Source organism: Natator depressus, chromosome 11, assembly GCF_965152275.1.
Source record: "Natator depressus isolate rNatDep1 chromosome 11, rNatDep2.hap1, whole genome shotgun sequence".
NCBI lineage: Eukaryota > Metazoa > Chordata > Testudines > Cheloniidae > Natator > Natator depressus.
In genome coordinates, this window is record NC_134244.1 from 76,797,608 (window position 1) to 76,816,138 (window position 18,531).

General features: G+C 55.0%; 1 protein-coding gene and 1 long non-coding RNA gene across 3 annotated transcripts in view; both read left to right on the top strand.

Moving 5' to 3' along the window:
* Positions 1-7,915, top strand: part of FTCD (formimidoyltransferase cyclodeaminase) — a 40,209-nt gene extending 32,294 nt beyond the window's left edge. The window contains exons 10-14 of one of the 2 annotated variants that reach the window (XM_074968215.1): positions 2,159-2,320; positions 3,642-3,685; positions 4,228-4,366; positions 5,292-5,387; positions 7,779-7,915. In XM_074968215.1, coding sequence (XP_074824316.1) covers positions 2,159-2,320; positions 3,642-3,685; positions 4,228-4,366; positions 5,292-5,387; positions 7,779-7,865 — 528 coding nt within the window. In that variant the 3' untranslated portion in view covers positions 7,866-7,915. Of the gene's footprint in view, positions 1-2,158; positions 2,321-2,809; positions 3,601-3,641; positions 3,686-4,227; positions 4,367-5,291; positions 5,388-7,778 lie in introns of those variants that run through there. The other variant, XM_074968216.1, reaches the window with a different exon arrangement.
* Positions 7,916-15,241: 7,326 nt separating this feature from the next.
* LOC141996264 (uncharacterized) lies at positions 15,242-17,876 on the top strand. The gene is made up of 3 exons (XR_012641515.1): positions 15,242-15,377; positions 17,140-17,179; positions 17,711-17,876. It is a non-coding gene; the product is annotated as an uncharacterized LOC141996264 (long non-coding RNA).
* The last annotated feature ends 655 nt before the right edge of the window (positions 17,877-18,531 follow it).

Here is an 18,531-nt window from a genome sequence, read left to right on the forward strand (position 1 = left end):
CTGCTCACTTGCTGCCATTGTTCTCACCGCTGCTTGCTGCCACCTTTGCCACTGTTCACCGCTGTCTCTGCTGGCTCCACCCCTTCGGCTTGCCGCGGGCTGCTCCCCCTAGCTGCCATGCTGTGTTAGAATCATAGAACATCAGGGTTGGAAGGGACCTCAGGAGGTCACCTAGTCCCACCCCCTGCTCCAAGCAGGACTGATCCCCGACTAAATCATCCCAGCCAGGGCTTTGTCAAGCCTGACCTTAAAAACTAAGGAGCAGGCCAAGTGATGGAACTGCAGAACATTGCAGATCTGCCAGCAGATCGAGGGACGTGATCGTTCCCCTCTATTCGACACTGGTGAGGCCTCATCTGGAGTACTGTGTCCAGTTTTGGGCCCCACGCTACAAGGAGGATGTGGAGAAATTGGAGAGGGTCCAGCAAAGGGCAACAAAAATGATTAGGGGTCTGGAACACATGACTTACGAGGAGAGGCTGAGGGAACTGGCATTGTTTAGTCTACGGAAGAGAAGAATGAGGGGGGATTTGATAGCTGCTTTTAACTATCTGAAAGGGGGTTCCAAAGAGGATGGATCTAGACTGTTCTCAGTGATAGCAGATGACAGGAGAAGGAGTAATGGTCTCAAGTTGCAGTGGGGGAGATTTAGGTTGGATATTAGGAAAAACTTTTTCACTAGGAGGGTGGTGAAACGCTGGAATGCGTTACCTAGGGAGGTGGTGGAATCCCCTTCCTTGGAAGTTTTTAAGGTCAGGCTTGACAAAGCCCTGGCTGGGATGATTTAATTGGTGATCGGTCCTGCTTTGAGCAGGGGGTTGGACTAGATGACCTCCTGAGGTCTCTTCCAACCCTGATATTCTATGATTCTATGGTTCTATTTTTTTTTAGTACTGTATGTTTAACACAGCACTGAACTGTATTGGCTTTTTGTGTGTGTCTCTGCGGCTGCCTAATTCCGCATCATAGAATATCAGGGTTGGAAGGGACCTCAGGAGGTCATCTAGTCCAGCCCCCTGCTCAAAGCAGGACCAATCCCCATTTTTGGCCCAGATCCCTAAATGGCCCCCTCAAGGATTGAACTCACAACCCTGGGTTTAGCAAGCCAATGCTCAAACCACTGAGCTAAAACTCCCCCCTTCCAGTTCTAAATTAGGTGTGTAGTTGACTGGTCAGTTCATAACTCTGGTGTTTGTAACTCTGAGGTTCTACTGTAGATGAAACAAAGGCTCCCCATTGAGTCCAATCATCTCCATCTTTAAACACTACAGGGAGGATCAAACGGTGTCTAAGACTCTTTAAACAGAGTTTACACCTCCAGACAGGAACACCCATTCCCCCCCGATTTGGCTTTGGCATCACTACCTGTGCTTAGCAAGTGAGGGTGACCCCCCTCAAGTAGGACATATTAAGTGCTGTTTTGCTGCCCTTTACTCGTACAATAAGCACAACATTTCATTACCGCGTATCCAACACTAAAGTGAATTTTAATCCAAAACAGCCCAGATCGATCACTTTGGCAAAGCAGATCCATCTGCTGAGCACCTTGGCAGATTAGGCGTGTCTATGCAAATATGGCCTGCTCGTGAGGTCTTTTCCCCCAGTCCATCACTAGATGGCAGGGGAGAGCTCATTCAGACCCTGACATTCATCGCCTTTGACAAATAATACCTTTGCAGTTGGGCCAGTGTAGCCACCTGGCTGAGGTCACTGAGGAAGTCTCAGAAGCCAGGTGCATGTAACAAGCAGGCGCCCCCTTCCAGCAGCTGTCGGGCAGTGCAGAGTGCACTCTGGGCTGGTGGGCCTCTTGGCAATGGGACGTGGCAAATCAGCCTCCTCGGTGGCCCAGTGAAAGTGATATGTGGTAACTGTTGTACTCACTCGCCTGCGTCTGGCATGGTCTCACTGCTGGCTTCACATTCAGCTCTCTTCCAAATAGCGCTTCCTGGCTGATTCTTTAGTGCCCAAGTATCCCTCGTCCTTCATCTGAGTGTCTCGCTGCACTCTTCCTGGGCAGGTTGGGGGCTCTTTGCCCAGTCGCGGGCATGGTGGTGTGTGTGTGTCGTGGGGGGAATGGCAATGGCAATCCACTCAGGTTAATGTCTCTTGTGGCTGGAGGAGAGCACACGCGTGGAGCTTTCGCCATGTCTCCTTGCAGGGGGCAGCTCTGGGCTGCATGGTGGGGCTGATGTCCTACGGGAAGCGTCAGTTTGAGGCACTGGAATTGGTCATGAGGAAGCTGATCCCTCCGTTCCATCAGGCCATGAATGAGCTGATCGTCATGGTGGACACGGACTCACTTGCCTTCAGCAGTTACATGGTGAGTGAGGTTTCTAAGCACTGCACAAGCTGCACGTCTCTCCATTTCTCACCCCTTTATATGTGGGGACTGCTCGCAAGCCTGCTCTCTCTCTGGTCGTTCCCATAGCGTGATGCTCTGGGTAAAGCTAAGGAGCTATGCTGGGACTCTCTGCAAAATTTTGGCTGACTTGATAGTTGCCTGTGGTAGATTTCCTACTTAGCCCTGCTTAGGTGGAGGGCTGAGCTTGCCAATGTCTCCTGGGCATAGACATAATGACAGGTAGAGAGGACCAGATCCTCCGCTAATGAGAATCCCTGCAGCTCCATCGAGATCAGTGAGCCTGGGCAGAGTTCAACCAGCTGAGGGCCTGGCCCTGAATTCTGAAATGAAACAGTGCGATAAGCCAGAGTTCAGGAAAGGTGCATTGTATCTAACTAAGAACAGCCCCAAAGCCAAATTAATACAACAAACCAAATCCATGCGGATGACATTCCAGTGACCTTACAGGATACATCAAAGGCGGATCCTAAAATCTCTCACGATTTAGCTGTCTTGTCTGTGCTGAGAGATCGGCTCCACGGATCAGGCTGCGAGGAGAGAAGCAAGCAAAGGACTCTTCCTGCACAGAGATACGTACAGGGCACACCAGGGTGCTGCTGCGTAACAAGAAGAGACCTACGACAGAACGAACGAGCACAAACCAGTTGAATGGGAGGATGACGAGGGGCAGAGAAAGCACTGCACAACATGTGAGCCTGCCCCTCACAGATCCACAGCCTGCTTGAGTGCCCAGGGTGCCCGGAGCTGCTCCTGGGGCCCTGCCCCGCTAGTTTTGCACTCTGGCTCCCCAGGGTTGCATTGCAGCCATCACACTGAGCCATCCGTTCCCACAGGTGTTCAGGCTGAGAGTCGCAGCAAAGAGTGACCGGAAGGGTGGCACGCCAAGGAATGTCCTCCCGTGCCCAGTGGGACAGATTCCCTCCGGCACCAGCACTCGGCTAGGCAGAAGAGCAAAGAGAAGGGGGCAGTTCTGTCTTCTTCATCCCAACACTGAGGGTCCGCCCCAGCCTTGATGTGACTAAGCAACTGCCGGGCAACTTTACTGTGCACGGCAGGGCAGCGTCCTCAGTGGAGGGTGACTGGCATGTCACTTCAGCCAGCAGTGGGATATAAACACACCACCCGGATGGAAACATTCCCCCTTTGTGCAGACAGGCCCATGCTGGGGTCAGGCAGTGGGGAAGGGCGAAGGCTCAAGGAGCTGTACTTTATTTGGGGTAGTTCTTCCATCTCCAGCATCCTTGGTCTGATGCATGTTTGTTTGTTTGTTTCTCAACAGGATGCGATGAAGCTGCCTAAGAACACGCCAGAAGAGAGAGAAAAGTTTGTATTGTGTGAAGAGCTGAAACACAAACTCTGGCGTATGATCCCCTGGGGTAGCCGCTGGAATGAGCTGAAGGCCAATGGCCTGACCCAGAGCTACCGAAGTCAATGGAGGGGCTCTCATTGGCTTCAGTGGGCTGTGGCTCAGGCCCTCATTTTGTGTGTGTGTGTGAGAGAGAGAAGGAAATCCTCACACCATACTGCAAAGCTAAAGTTTGGCTTCCCTCAGGCTTCTTATGGGGGCAGCAGAGTCAGTGAGTTGCCCTGAATGGTGGGCGTTTGGGTGGATTTTTTTGGACATTTGTCCTACTTTCAGTGTTTGTTAATCATTTTTTGTGTATGCCCCATGCTCTGTGGAAAGGCATATTGTTAACTCATCACAGGGTGGATCATTTTTGGATGAGCAAATAGAACCTAAAACCAACGTATTTGCCTAATGGTTTGGCCAGACTAGTGTCCATGGTGCGATATCACCCCTTCTCACAATGGTTTCCCTGCTTGCCTTTTGCAGTCAGGTTCACTTTATGTCTTGCCTTTCGCAGGCGCACAGCTGCTATGCAGCAGGGGCTGAAGAAGGCTGTAGGTGTCCCCTTCTCACTGGCAGAGAAAGTGAACGCCTTGTGGCCCATGTTAAAAGAGATGGCTCAGTATGGGAACCTCGCTTGCAAATCAGATCTCCAGGTACTGGCCTGAGTGCTGGCAGTGGGCTCCGAGTCTTTCGCAGCTCTTTAAGAAGTTTGGCCCAGCTGGCGTGCAGAATGGAAGAAATCTGCCTTTGAGCAGTGGGAGGACTTGTACAGATTCTCGTTTTTGTTGTTAGGAAGCAAACGGTCTGTCGATCACTGGTACTTGTATGACTCCCCTCACCAGACTGAGCACTTACAATCTGTAATGCAATCCTCACCTCCCCCCTGGAGGATATTACTGCTATGGTACAGGTGGGGAACTCAGGTCTGGAGAGACTAAGTGATCTGCCCAAGAAATTTGTGATTGAGCAGGGAACTGATCCTACGTCTCCCAAGTCCCAGGCAAGCGCCCTGACCACTGGACCATCCACATCTCTGCCCAAGCAGTGGAAAAATCCCGGTGGTGGCCATAATTTTTCTGACTTGCCACAGAAGTGCAGTGCCCCAGAGTCTGTCCCACATCCCCTGCTGTCTTGTACCAGCAAGGTCCAGTGGCCAGGCTGCCAGAATGAGAGGTGGAGGACCTGCCAGTGGCTCATTGTCTGAGTTTGGGCAAGTCACTTCAGCCAACGGGTTCAAAGTTAGCCACTGATTTTAGCTGCCTAAATTTTTGGCAGGTTCTGATGGCCAAAACCAGTGGCATCTTTAGAAAATGTTGACCGTCGGAAGGGGACAATAATGCTCCCCTCCTTTGAGATCTACAGCTGACAAGTGCCACCTCATGGGCAGTTTGGAGTGTTGGTCTGAGTATCGGTATCTGGACACGATCCACTCCCTGGGCCAGATCTTTGTGGGTGTAAATCAGCCTCAGGCTGTTGAGGTTGGAGGAGCCGTGCCAATTTACAGCAAGGAAGGGGTAGCCCGGCATACGTAAGCTATGCAGGTAGCTCCTCACACATGCCTTTAACACTTGCATTCAGGTGGCGGCTAAAGCACTGGAAGCGGGAGTGTTTGGTGCCTATTTCAATGTGGTGACCAACCTGAAAGATATAACGGATGAAGCCTTCAGGAAGGAGGTAGGTCGCTCCTCCAGTTGTCCCCCAGGCCCTTGCTGGGGACACAGGGTCCCGAGGAGGCGTAATGTGTCTGAACCTTCACCTGCCCCTGGGCTGTTGCCCGGTGGGGGAGAGATGTGTCAGGCGATGGCACTGCAGGCTAGAATTACACCTCTCCTGTGGATACTCTCTGTGCCCCACTTCAGCCCTGCTCCAGGGGGGAGCCCAGTGTAGGGCCCCCTACTCTGAGGGCTGCCTAAACTTGTGTCTAGCTGCCAGAGTGCTGTAGTCCTTATGGCAGCCTGGGAAGAGCTGGGATGTAGGAACAGGCTGTCTCTTGTCCCCAGCACCCTCTCTCCTGCCCCGTGGCTGGCCCAGGAGCTCCTGCTGGGGGGTAAAGGCCCCACGAAGTAGTTCTTCGCTCCGGAGGGGGAAGCAGCCCGCTTAGCCCCGTGTGTGGCGTGCACACTGAGTCTGTCCCTCAGCCTTCCAGAGAGAGCCCAGGGAGTAATTCACAGTGCCACCCCAGGGCAGTCTGGTCACTGCCTCTGCCTCTTTGCCCCCTGTAGGGCACGGGCTCTTCTGCTGCTCCCCTGCCCTTTCGGGAATTTAAAACAATGGGCAAGTTCAAGGGTATGAGAGCAGCACAGTTAGTACACTCCAGCCAGCCAACCTTGCACCATCCCAGTGAAACACTGGCCCCTTCTCAGAGCCGCCCTGCCCGGCTGTGTCGCTCGTGTGGTATCTGGTGCATCTCAGGGCGCCATAGCAATCAGGAGCCTCCCGAAGCCAGATCAGGGGAGCTCAGACAAATGCCGCATCTCTTGCCCTGGCTCGTTGGGCCATCCAACACACCAGCTCCATTGCCCTGCTGCCTGGGAAACGACTTGTACGCCAGCCATCCTGTGGCACTCCCTGCTGCAAGGACCAGAGGATACTCTGTGGCCCTGTGGAGGGACAGGTTTTTCATTTCCTTTCCAGTCTCACTTGTTCCGGTGCTGGTCCACTGTGCGCTGGGCTCCTTACATGGGGAAACTGAGACCCGCAGGACGGGAGGAGAGAAACAAGCCCGGGGCCTGCAGAAAGTGACAAGCTGTTGAGCCGCTAGGCACAAGTTTCAAAAGTTCCCAAGTGACTTAGGAGTGTAAATCCGGAGCCATAGTCTCCTAAGTCACTTAGGTGCTTTGGAAAATGTTACCTACTGCTGGAACCATCAAAAGCCACAGGCCTCTGAGCCCCTTTTGGGGAGAAAGTGTTGAAGAATCAGGAGATGGGGGTGTGGGGCAGGGCGCTGCTTATCTCACCTCGCCCAATAGTGACTTCTCATGCTGCTCACCCACTAAATGCCCAATTCAGGCCAGCTGCCTTAACCACATTAGCACTCACACCCACTTTGAACCCATTTACACCATGCACGTAACTAGGGTTGCCAACTTTCTATTTGCAGCAAACAGAACACCCTTGCCCTGCCCTTCCCCTTGTCCGAGGCCATGCCCCTGCTCACTCCATCCCCCTCCCTCCATCACTCGCTCTCCCCCACCCTCGCTCACTCGCTCATTTTCACCGGGCTGGGGCAGAGGGTTGGGGCGCAGGGGGGAGTGGCGCTGAGGACTCCAGCTGTGGGTATGGGCTCTGGGGTGGGGCTGGAGATAAGGGGTTTGGGGTTCAGGAGAGGGCTCCAGGCTGGGGCAGGAGCTTGGGGTGTGGGAGGGGGCTCCGGTCTGAGGCAGAGGGTTTGGGCGTGGGAGGGGGTATGGGCTCTGGGCTGGGGTGCAGGCTCTGGGGTGGGGACAGAAATGAGGGGTTCAGGGTGTGTGAGGGGGATGTGGAATGGGGCAGGGGGTTGGGGTGTGGGGGTGGGGGCAGTGCGCAGAGGTGTCCCTCTGACTAGGAGCCAGAGGCAGACGCCGGCCACGTCCCGGGAGTTGCACAGAGCCGGGTAGGGAGCCTGCCTTAGCCCCACTGCACCGACCGGACTTTTAACAGTCCCGTCAGTGGTGCTGACTGGAGCCGCCAAGGTCCCTTCTCGACAGGACGGTCCAGTCGAAAACCGGACACCGGGCAACCCTACACGTAACTGACATCACTGCTGAGTTTGTCCCGAAGCGCGAACCGTTAACTGCAAGGGAAGCCTGCTGGGAGAGGGTGCTGGCCCGTTCAGCTGTTACAATGGATTGGGCGGGAAGCTCCTCTTTGGCCTGTGGGCGCTCGCGCCTCAGGCTGGGGGCGCGGGGCAGGCTCTGGAAACGTAGCTCCCCGTGTGCTGCATCCACATCTGACAAGGGACCCCGCCTGGGATGAGGGGAATATACACAGTGCAAGAGGGGGGACCCCCGGGACGGGGGCTGGGGAAGAGGAAATAGTTCCGCTGCCCTTTCAGTGGGAAACAATTCACTTTCTTTTTACACACAGACGCACGGCAGAGTCTCCGGCTTCTTGGCGGAGGCCCAGCAGAGCGCGGCGTTGGTCCTGGAGCTGCTGGAGGGCCGGGGGCAGTGAGAGAGGGGGGCCGCTCGTTGGCAGTGCTAGGGCTGAGGCCTGGCTCGGCTGGCCCAACTGCACAGAATACAAACCTGAAATGTTCTCGCTCCTCTTGTGGTCTCGTCATGAGGTAGCTGTCCTTGCCCAGACAGACCATGCTCTCCGGTCCCGTAACGGGCCCACGGCTGCGGCCAGCGCAGACTTCACCCGTGGCCGGTGGCCAGTACTCTGGGTCAGGGCTTGTGGTGCGAAGGGATGTCACACCCTCCCAGGGAAGCAGCGTGAGCCGTGGAGGGGAGCTGATCAGTGGGGAACTCGAAGCTGCCCTGCAGCTCCCCGTGGGACGCCTTTCCCTCTACCTACTGCCTGGCCTGCCCATCCCTGCAACAGCATGGCTCCTATGCAGTGGCTTGGCCCTGGGTTCTCCCTGCAGCACCAACCTTCCCCTTGCTGCAGCTGTGGGGTGGATTTCCACCTGTTACCACGCGGTGCAGGCAGTGCAGAGTGGCTGTCCCCTGCCCTGCCCCTTCCCACCCCGTCCCCCCCCCAAAGCTGCAGAGTCTCCGTCATCTGCACAGGTGAGGCCTTGGAGGGCCAAAGAGAGATGGGACTGGGTAATGGTGGCCCAGCTCTCCCCCTCCCTGCCTGGGGCCCGTCGGCCCTGGTTTGCCCTCTGGAGGGGCTGGGGCTGCAGCAATGAGGCTGGGCTCTGGGGGAATAGGCTCATTTCTCCCCCTGTGACCTCATAGGCTGCATTTTAGGGCTTTTCCGGGGGGGGAGAGTCTCACAGGCAGCACATGGGCTCTGCCGCACCAGGGCAGTGGCTCCAGCATCGGCAGAGGCCAGGTGGTATCTGTGCTGTTCCCGTACACACGGGGCGCCACCACCAGTGTGGCCGGGATCCTGCTGCGAGGGCGACCTTGGGTGCTCTGCTGGTAGGAAAGGGCCTGGCAGCACAACTCCAAAGAGCCAGACTGCCAGCGAGCCAGGGGCGACCAGCCCCCAGAACCTCCACAGAGGGGCTGAGGCAACTCCTGGGGAACTGCTGGCTTTGCAGACAGGCCCTGTGATCTGTTTGTGGGGCAAATCCATCCCACCAGTGGAGCAATTTGGAAGGAAAACCTCATGCCCCCCCCGCCCCCCTACCCCTTCCAGCAAGGCTTTCCACAGGAGAGAGTGATCCGGCTCAGCACTTCCTGTCCCAGGCAGCCCACGACACCGGATCTCAGTGAGGACAAAGATAACACAGCCAGCCCTTGCCAAGAGGGCATGGTCCAGTGACTGGTAGGAAGTTTTACAAAGAATGAAAAGCCTCCTCTCTTCTTTCAGCTTCTCGTAACTCAGAGCTGCCCTGTTGTCTGACAACAGCCAACTTCCCCCAAAGTTCGGGGAGGTGTTTTGAAGAAGGAAGAGCTGGGGACAATAACCACGCATCCAATGGATACTCTTTCACCGCCTTAGCTATTTGGTTTCATGGGTCTTATAAGCAAAGGGAGAGTGACTGTGGTACTTTACTTTCCATAGCCCCCTCGCTTTCATGGAGTTCATCATGCTTGCAGATAACTTTGAAAAGAATGACCCAGTGCACCATTGTGCTATAATGTAAGGCCCTTACTTCAGAATGGCCATACAGGGTCAGACCAATGGTCCATCTAGCCCAGTATCTGGTCTTCTGACAGTGACCAATGCCAGGTGCCCCAGAAGGAATGAACAGAACAGGGCAATTTATCGAGTGATCCACCCCATCATCCACTCCCCACTTCTGGCAGTCCGAGGTTTAGGGACACCCAGCACATGGAGTTGTGTCTCTGCTGCCCATCCTGGCTAATAGCCATCAATGGACCTAGCCTCTATGAACTTATTTCATTCTTTTTTGAACCCTGCTATAGTTCTGGCCTTCACAACATCCCCTGGCAACTGGTTCCACAGATTGACTGTGTGTTGTGTGAAGACATACTTCCTTATGTTTGTTTTAAATCTCCTGCCTATTAATTTCATTGGGTGGCCTCTAGTTCTTGTGTTATGAGAAGGAGTAAATAACACTTCCTTATTCACTTTCTCCACACTAGTCACACTTTTATAGACCTCTGTCATATTCTCTCTTACGCATCTCTTTTTCAACCTGAAATGTCCTGGGCTTATTAATCTCTCCTCATATGGAAGTTGTTTCATACCCCTAATAATCATTTTTGTTGTCCTTCTCCGTAGCTTTACCAGTTCCAATCTATCTTTTTTTGGGATGGGGTGACCAGAACTACATGCAGTGTTCAAGATGTGCGCGTACCGTGGATTTATATAGAGGCAACGTGATATTCTCTGTCTGCTTATCTATCCCTTTCCTAACGATTCCCAACATTCTGTTCGCTTTTTTGACTGCCGCTGCACATTGAGTGGATGATTTCAGAGAACTATCCACAGTGACTCCAAGATCTCTCTCTTGAGTGGTAACAGCTAATTTAGACCCCATCATTTTATATGTATAGTTTGGAAAACATAATCCCATGTGCACTACTTTGTATTACAAGAGTGAATTTCCCCTGCCATTTTGTTGCCCAGACCCCAGGGTCTGATACATGCCTATCACAACATATGATGTACCTCCTCCAGTGCCCTAACTGCCCCAAATAACAACGGTGTGGGTGAGACCAGACAATCACTGCACTCTTGGATGAACGCTCCCATCACCTGTGGGTGAACACTTCTCACAAAGCAATCACTCTATCTCCAACCTCTGAGTCCTCATCCTTGAAGGAAACCTGCATAGCACTTTCACGCCTGGTACTTAAATTCATCATTTTGCTAGACTCAAAAAACCATGGTCTTACCAAAGACACTGGACTTATGGCTGATTACAACAATCGGTAACCCACTAACCCCCTCTTTTTGTCCTCTGACTACTGGGGTGTTAACGTGTTACTCCACCTCGAATGGTCTTTTAGATTATGTGCTAACTACTTATGCTAAACTATCTGTTCAACCTTGTGCTTAGCTGTGACACTGGGAGTACCTTCCCCAGACCTGAAGAAGAGCTCTGTGTAGCTCGAAAGCGTGTCTCTCTCACCAACAGAAGTTGGTTCAATAAAAGATATTCCCTCCCCCACCTTGTCTCTCTAATATCCTGGGACCGACCTGGCTACAGCTACACTGCATACATTTTGTTTCCCAGTCACCCAGGTTAGTGAGATCCCTTTGTAGCTCTTCGCAGTCTGCCTGGGACTTAACTATCTTGAGTAGTTTTGTATCATCTACAAACTTTGCCACCTCACTGTTTACCCCTTTTCCCAGATCATTTATGAATAAGTTGAATAGGACTGGTCCCAGTACAGACCCCTGGGGGACATGACTATTTACCTCTCTCCATTCTGAAAACTGACTATGTATTCCTACCCTTTGTTTCCAATCTCTTAACCAGTTAGGGATCCATGAGAGGACCTTCCCTCTTATCCCTGTACTGGGACCGGTGCTGTTCAATATGTTAATAAATGATCTGGAAAAAGGGGTAAACAGTGAGGTGGCAAAATCTGCAGATGATACAAAACTACTCAAAGCAGACTGAGAAGAGTTATAAAAGAATCTCACAAAAATGGGTGATTGGGCAACAAAATGGCAGATGAAATTCAATGTTGATAAATGCAAAATAATGTACATTGGAAAGCATAAACCCAACTATACATATAAAATGGTGGGGTCTAAATTAGCTGTTACCAGTCAAGAAAGGGATCTTGGCATCATTGTGGATGGTTCTCTGAAAACATCCACTCAATGTGCAGCGGCAGTCAAAAAAGCGAACAGAGTGTTAAGAATCATGAGGAAAGGGATAGATAATAAAACAGAAAATATCATACTGCCTCTATATAAATCCACAGTACACCCACATCTTGAATACTGCATGCAGATCAGCTTGCTCCATCTCAAAAAAAATATTGAAATTGGAAAAGGTACAGAGAAGGGCAACAAAAATTATTAGGGGTACGAAACAGCTTCCATATTTTGGAAAAGAGCCAACTAAGAAAGGATATGATAGAGGTCTATAAAATCATGACTGGTGCAGAGAAAGTAAAAAAAGAAATGTTATTTACTTCTTCTCATAACACAAGATGGGCAGGGATGGTGTCTCTAGCCTCTGTTTGCCAAATGCTGTGAGTGGACAACAGAGGATGGATCACTGGATGATTCCCTGTTCTGTTCATTCCCTCTGGGGCACCTGGCATTGATCACAGTCGGAAGACAGGATGCTGGGCTAGATGGACCTTTGGTCTGACCCAGTGTGGCCGCTCCTATGTTCTTACCAATTTTGGTTCATACATTTTCAGTCTCACGCTGTTCTGGTTTACCCAGCATGATCTTAATACACTCTTTGAATGACAGCAGTAGGTCACTTTGGTCAAATTCAGTCTGTCTCCCTTTCGTACCTTTTCCCATAAACATTGATTGTTGTAGGTTATTACGACTTGTCTCGTGTAAGGCTGTCGCGAGTGGCTCACAGTCAGGGCACAAACCCCAAATGGGTTGTGTGTTGTAGATTCAAGTATCTGGTGTGAACTCAAGCGCTAGAGCAGACTTACCATGGAGTCACAGACAGCTGAGCCTGCCTTTGTGATAGATGGGCCCTTCCACCAAAAGTCACAATAGTCTGGTTATTCCCACTCCCAAAGGACCAGTCACTTACCCCAGCTCAACTGTACCTCAGATCTCTCCCCAAAGACAACGCTTGTACCCAATCCTATAATAAACTAACTAAAGATTTATTAGCTGAGAAAAAGAAATGAGAGAGTTATTTACTAGGCTAAAGCAGGTAAACACACACACACAAATGAGCTACAGTCTTAAGTTCCAAAAGGCAATAGAAACTGCTGCAATGTGCACGCTTTCTATGGCCTCCAGAGCGAACCCAAGCTAGGAAGTGGGGATCCCTGGCTTATGTTGCCTGCTCCGAATTGCACGCAGCATCGGGAGATCCAGTGTGTTGTCAGGCATTTTCCTTCCTTCCTTCCCCCAGAGTTCCAGCCTTTGGGACGAGCTCACACGCAGGTCCCCTCTTCGTGGCTGGGGGGGGGAGCAATTCACAGTCGTTGTCCTTCGACGTTTCACAATGGCTCATTTGGTTTCAATGGGCGTTTCTGTGGGCAGGAGCAGCTCGTTACACTCATTTAACGCTGCTGTCCTGATGGGGGAGTTACACAGTTACAGAGCTTTACAATGCAAACACTCATTATAACTTTACAGCATGGGATCCAGAGGTCATCGGCGAGTTCACTGCATGCAGCAGCCAACACAGGTTTCCTCACGTCTCCACACTAAACATGTTCGTAGCAACATAACATCTGTTTTAACAACGCAAACACACAGGGGAGCCAGACTTGCTCCAGCTATGCGCTTATCAGTGGGTGGTGGGGCCCGGGGCCTTGGCATAAGTTGGCACCTGGTCTGCCAGGATCACAATAAGAACTGGGACTTGTTACAGCTGAGCTCACTTAGGGTAAATGTGTAGGGCCAGTTAGCACACCACTGTCCACTCCTGTACATGTTCCCCATGGCTTGTCAGCAGGGCCTCGGACAGGAAAAACATCAGAGGAAAAAATACCCCCTCCGCGCCCAGTGTCCGACACCGGCCCACATGAGTCATCCAGCCGGCACGTTGTCACGGTGCTGTCGTCTGACTCTGGACACTTTCCACTGCTTCTGTTCACCCGCCTGGTAATACCGCACCCCTGGCCGTCTTCACCTTGCTACAGGCACGGCACTGAGCTAGCCGCGCCAAGCACCACCTGCCCGCGGACTCAGCTCACTGAGGAGTGTTACTCACACTCCACCCCCACAGGTGCTGGCCCGAGGGGGGCTGGCGGGGCTACTGAATCCCCTGGCTTGTCGTGGTTTCCACCATATCCAGGGCTTACAGTTTGGTTCAGGCCCCCCACGGTACAAACTGTTCCAGTACCCCTGAGCAGCTGCCCTTCCCCCAAGCAATGATTGGCACCACTGCCCCTGCCCCACATACCCCCATCACCCCTCCCTCATGCCCCCCAGTCCCTCAGTTTTGCCTACCCCAAAAGTTTAAAAATCAGGACTCTCACCTTTAAACTCAGGAGATTTAAATACCCTCTATTTTGCTGTGACCTTGCCATCTGACTCCCGCCCCCCGGGCTAGGGGAGGGTGGAGGGGTGTGGGTGACAGTCTCTGTGCTGCCAGCTCGCTGGGGGTGCACAGGGAGGTGATTGTGGCCCCTGCAGGGGCTCTCGCGGCTGCTGGACAGGACAGAGCTCCCAGCTTCACCCTGTGCCACATCCTTAGTGATTAACTCTGTGCCCCCCCCACATACCTGCCCCTCCCCCACCCAGCGGGGACTATGCCCCTTCCCAGCCCCATGCAGTTCTGCCCCTGAGCCCCACACCTGCCCCTCCAGGGGCTCTTCACCCCCTCCCCCCGCCCCAGGGCTGGTGCTGCATGGCAGGGGAGAGTAGGGGCAGAACTGCGGGAGCAGCTTGACTCAGTGCTCATGGGGTGGGAGTGGGGTCAGACTGACCCACTGGGCACAGGAGGGAGCAGACCCCAAATTCCTCTGCCTCCTGCAGCAGCGCTGAGTGGCTGCCATCCCCACTGCCCCGCCTCCTGGGGAAGAGCAGCCAATCCCAGACAGGGCTGTAAGTTCTGTCATGTCAGAAGGGTGGGCCTCTGCTGTGGTGATGATGTCATGGCACCGGGGGGGGGCCCGCCGTGGCAATGATGTCATGGCAGATGGGACGGCGTCCACGGAGGTCATGATGTCACTGCGAGAGCTGGCTGCCCTGCCCCTCCCGCTCCGCAAGGACTCTCCAGGCTCCTCCTCACTGCCAGCCCCCTGCCCTGGGTGCCCCAGGCCTCTCCCCTCTGCAGGCGGGGGGAGATGCTGTGGGGTTCCCTGGCCTGTCGAGGCCTTGACCTCCCCTCCAGGCCCTGCCTGTAGGTGAGGGCTGGTACCTGCTGTCTGGAGAGAGCAGCTGCAGCGCCTCCTCCCTGGGCCGCGTCATGGCCGCTGGGCCCTGCGGGAGGGGCAGGGGGTGCCTGGTGCTGTTCGCCATCCACAGGCCCCGGGGCTGCACGCACGTTCCCAACCCACATCAGCTTTACCTTTATGCCCAGTTTAGGTGGCCAGAGCAGAAAGGAGAGCCTGCCCCCAAGGCCCGGGCCTCTGCCCATGGAAGTCACGGGGGTGAGCGCTGATGACAGTGCGGGCACGGGAAAGGCCCATGCCCAAGAGCAATCGGAATAAGTAGGACTCATTTCACTCAGCTGATGATTTATCACTGCTGAGCCAGGAGAGGAAGTGACCACCCACCCCTCCAGCCTGCGCACCTGCCTGGAGCCCTGCGCAGGACCAGTGTCGAGCCCTGCAGTGGGACAATAGCGGGAGTGGGATTAAACAAAGTCCCACGCAGGGCACTGCGCCAGCCCTTCCCAGCCCACTGTGACCTTCGCTCTTCACCTGGGTGTGGAGTACTCACGTCATGTTTGTACACAGCGCCAGGGCCTGGCAACACGGGAGGCAAGAGGTGAGAAGCCAGTTACGCAGCTTTATTGTACCCAACCCTGCCCACAGCGTCTCTGGTGCTCTGTGCACCCTGCTGCTCACTGGCTTAGCCGACGATGGGCAGGGTGGGGGAGCGTATTTAAGGGACTTGTGGTCTGTTCTCTCAGCACATTTTAGCCAGACCGGAGAGAGCAGCCAGAGGGAGCGGCGTCTGTGTAACCGTCTCGTGCTCGTATCGTAGGCAGTTTTGTTTAGTAGCTTCAGTCTGCTTGCTAGGCTTGAAATAGCATTGCTCCTTGCAACACTTTCCCCGGCTATGGGGGTGTGTGTGTGTGTATGTGTGTGTGTGTGTTTCCCTCAGCGCATGTGTTCGATCCCTTTCTCCCGGCCTTTGTCTGTCTAGTCTGTTTAGATCCTAAACTATTTGGGGCAAACATTGTCTCTTGGACTGGGTTAGTGCAGTGCCTGGCACGGCGGGGGAGGGCACTCTTGGTTGGTCTCTGGGCACTGCCGCAAGGCCAAATGCCAATCATGTCTCACCTTCTCCATGTCTGCGGCAGCAGAGCCATGTCTGCCAGGGCCAGCCGCGCAGTCAGACTTCGGAGATTAGATAGGCAGTGGCCCTCGGGGGTGCCACGTCTGCACCAGCCAGCGCCCATGGCTCTGCGCAATCCCGATCTAGCCCAGAGCCGCTGGCTATGGAGAGGCCGGTCTGGAGACGGCGGGATGCCAGCTGTGTGCTGTAAGGCGCCCGGGCACACGCTGCAATGGGCAGTAGGAATGCCAGGCTAGCAGAGTGCGGTGGGCATTGTGTGCCAGCAGTGCCAGGCTGCACGGGATTGGCAGTCAGGGCATTAAGTGCATGACGCCAAGAGGGCTGGACACACAGCGCTGCTCAGGTGGCTCCAGGCTGGTAGCTCAGAGCCAATCCCCCATTCCAAAAGGCAGAGAAGTACACGGCCCTGAGCGCAGCGGCCCTGTGGGTTTGCGGCTCCTGTTCCTTGCGCTGTGTGTTCCAGCAGCCCCATGGTGCCCCAGCTGAGCTGAGGGGTCCCTGGTGCGGGGTGCTGCACACGCACTGGGACAGGCCCTGCTCTGAGGAGCTGCCGCCAAGGCAGACCACGGGGCGGGGGAAGTGCCCAAGGTGACCCAGCAGCTTGTGGCAGAGGCAGGCCGGGCGTCCAGGCTGGCAGCCAGCTGGAGCAGGGCGTGTGTGTGCGGTGCCGTCGCACGCTGGCAGCAGCTCCCCTCCTCGTGCAGGTGGGGGGAGCTGGTGTGCACCACCGCCTGCCCCAGCCCCATGTGGGAGGGACAGCGGAGCTGGGCAGAGCCCCCAGGAGCTGCTCTAACCCTTGGCTGGGAGACCACTGGCCAAGAGGAGACAGGCCATAGCCTGGGGGGGCAATAGCCCGTTGCTGCTGCTCCTGGCTCTGAACTGAGCTCTGTGCCTGGCACCTCCCAGCCCTGGCCGCGGCTTGGATCTGTGGGAGGGCGTGGGCAAGGGCCAGCAGAACCCGAGCCCCAGTGCTGGGGTGCAGGGCCTGCTCACTCCCTACTCCCCAGGGAGGAGGCAGGGCTGTGTCCCCCTCCCCGACCTCCCCAGGCAGCGGGGCAGTGCAGGGGGCGCAGGCTGCGGGCGGGGACCGTTCTGCCTCCCTGCTGATGGGGCTTTTCCGTGGTTTGCTGCGCTGGTGCAGAGAGCGGCTCCAGGGGTGTGAGGCAGGTGAATGGAGGGTGGGGTCGGGGGGAGAAACCTTCTGACCAGGACTCTCCTCCCCTGGCAGGTGCTGACAGACACACCCGACATGTGGCATCCGAATGCAGGTGAGACCCCGGCTCAGCACAGGCCAGCTTGCCGGGGTGGGGGCCAGGATGGGCTGTTTCCGGCTGCTTTGCTTAAAGCTGTGGAAATCAAGGGCTGTTTCCTGGGCCTAAGTCTAAGGGCAGTTCCTCTGTTCTACGGGGACACAGATGGCTTTCAGGGCTCTCTGTGTGGGGCCGTGGCCAAAGCAGGGATTGGCTGTGAGACAGACAGCATGGCTGTCCCTGGGAGATTTGCCTGTGTAAGGACTGCAGCACCCAGCCCAACAGTAGCATGATGTGTGTACATATACGTGGGTCGGATTCATGGCCCGGTTTGAAAGGAACTCCAAATGCTGGCCCCATTCTGCCTCCTCGCCTCCCCCAGCCCCCTTACTCCAGAGCTGGCAGGCCACTGAAATCAGGCAATGCCCTTCTCGGCATGAGTCGTCTGGCCGAAGCGATTGCACCATGGACTGGGGCATTGTCAGGATGGGGGAAGGGCCTGTGCCGTGGTCCCTAACGCATCTCCTCTTCTTTCCTTTGGTCTGGCAGGACCGCCTGGTGGGATGCCCCCACCATATGCGCCAAATTGTCCCCCTCCCCCTGGACCATGCTCTGGGCCTTACCCCGGGCCTGGCATGAATCCATTCCCTCCTGCTGTCTGTCCTCCTCCCTGTCCTGTATGCCCTGGGCCTGGTGTGCCCCACCCACATGGACACCCGCATGGACCCCACCCGCATGGACACCCACATGGACACCACCCTCATGGACACCCGCATGGACACCACCCGCATGGACACCACCCTCATGGACACCACCCGCATGGACACCACCCTCATGGACACCCACATGGACCCCCGATGCCCGGTGGACCTGGATGCCCTCCCCCTCCTGGGTGTCATCCCCCAGGTAGTCCTCATGGGCATCATAAAAAGCAGAAGCATAAGAAGCATGGCCATGGTCATCATGGACACAAGGTACGGAGCCCTGGTCACTGGGTGCGGGGGCCACGTTGGAGAAGAAGCTGCACCATTAGCATCAGCTCTGTGCTGGGATGCCGTGCAGAGCCCACAGCCCAAAGCTTAGCTGGGCTAGGGACTGCTCTGTTCCCAACCCGTACGTGGGGCTGGGGGGACATGAGAACCCACCCTGTCTGCTCCCTGCAGCCAGGGGATATTACACCAGTCCCGGGAAACATTTTCCTTTTCCTTAAGAGTCGGCTGTTTTCATCAGGTCCCTGGATTCCGGATTAGGATTTGTATTGACCAGGGCATCACTGGTTCCTGTATTCAAACCCCAAACCAAACCCTCCTGCCCCTACAGGCTGCTGCATCCCACCTTGTGCAGCCAAACCAGTGCAGGACCGTCCCAGC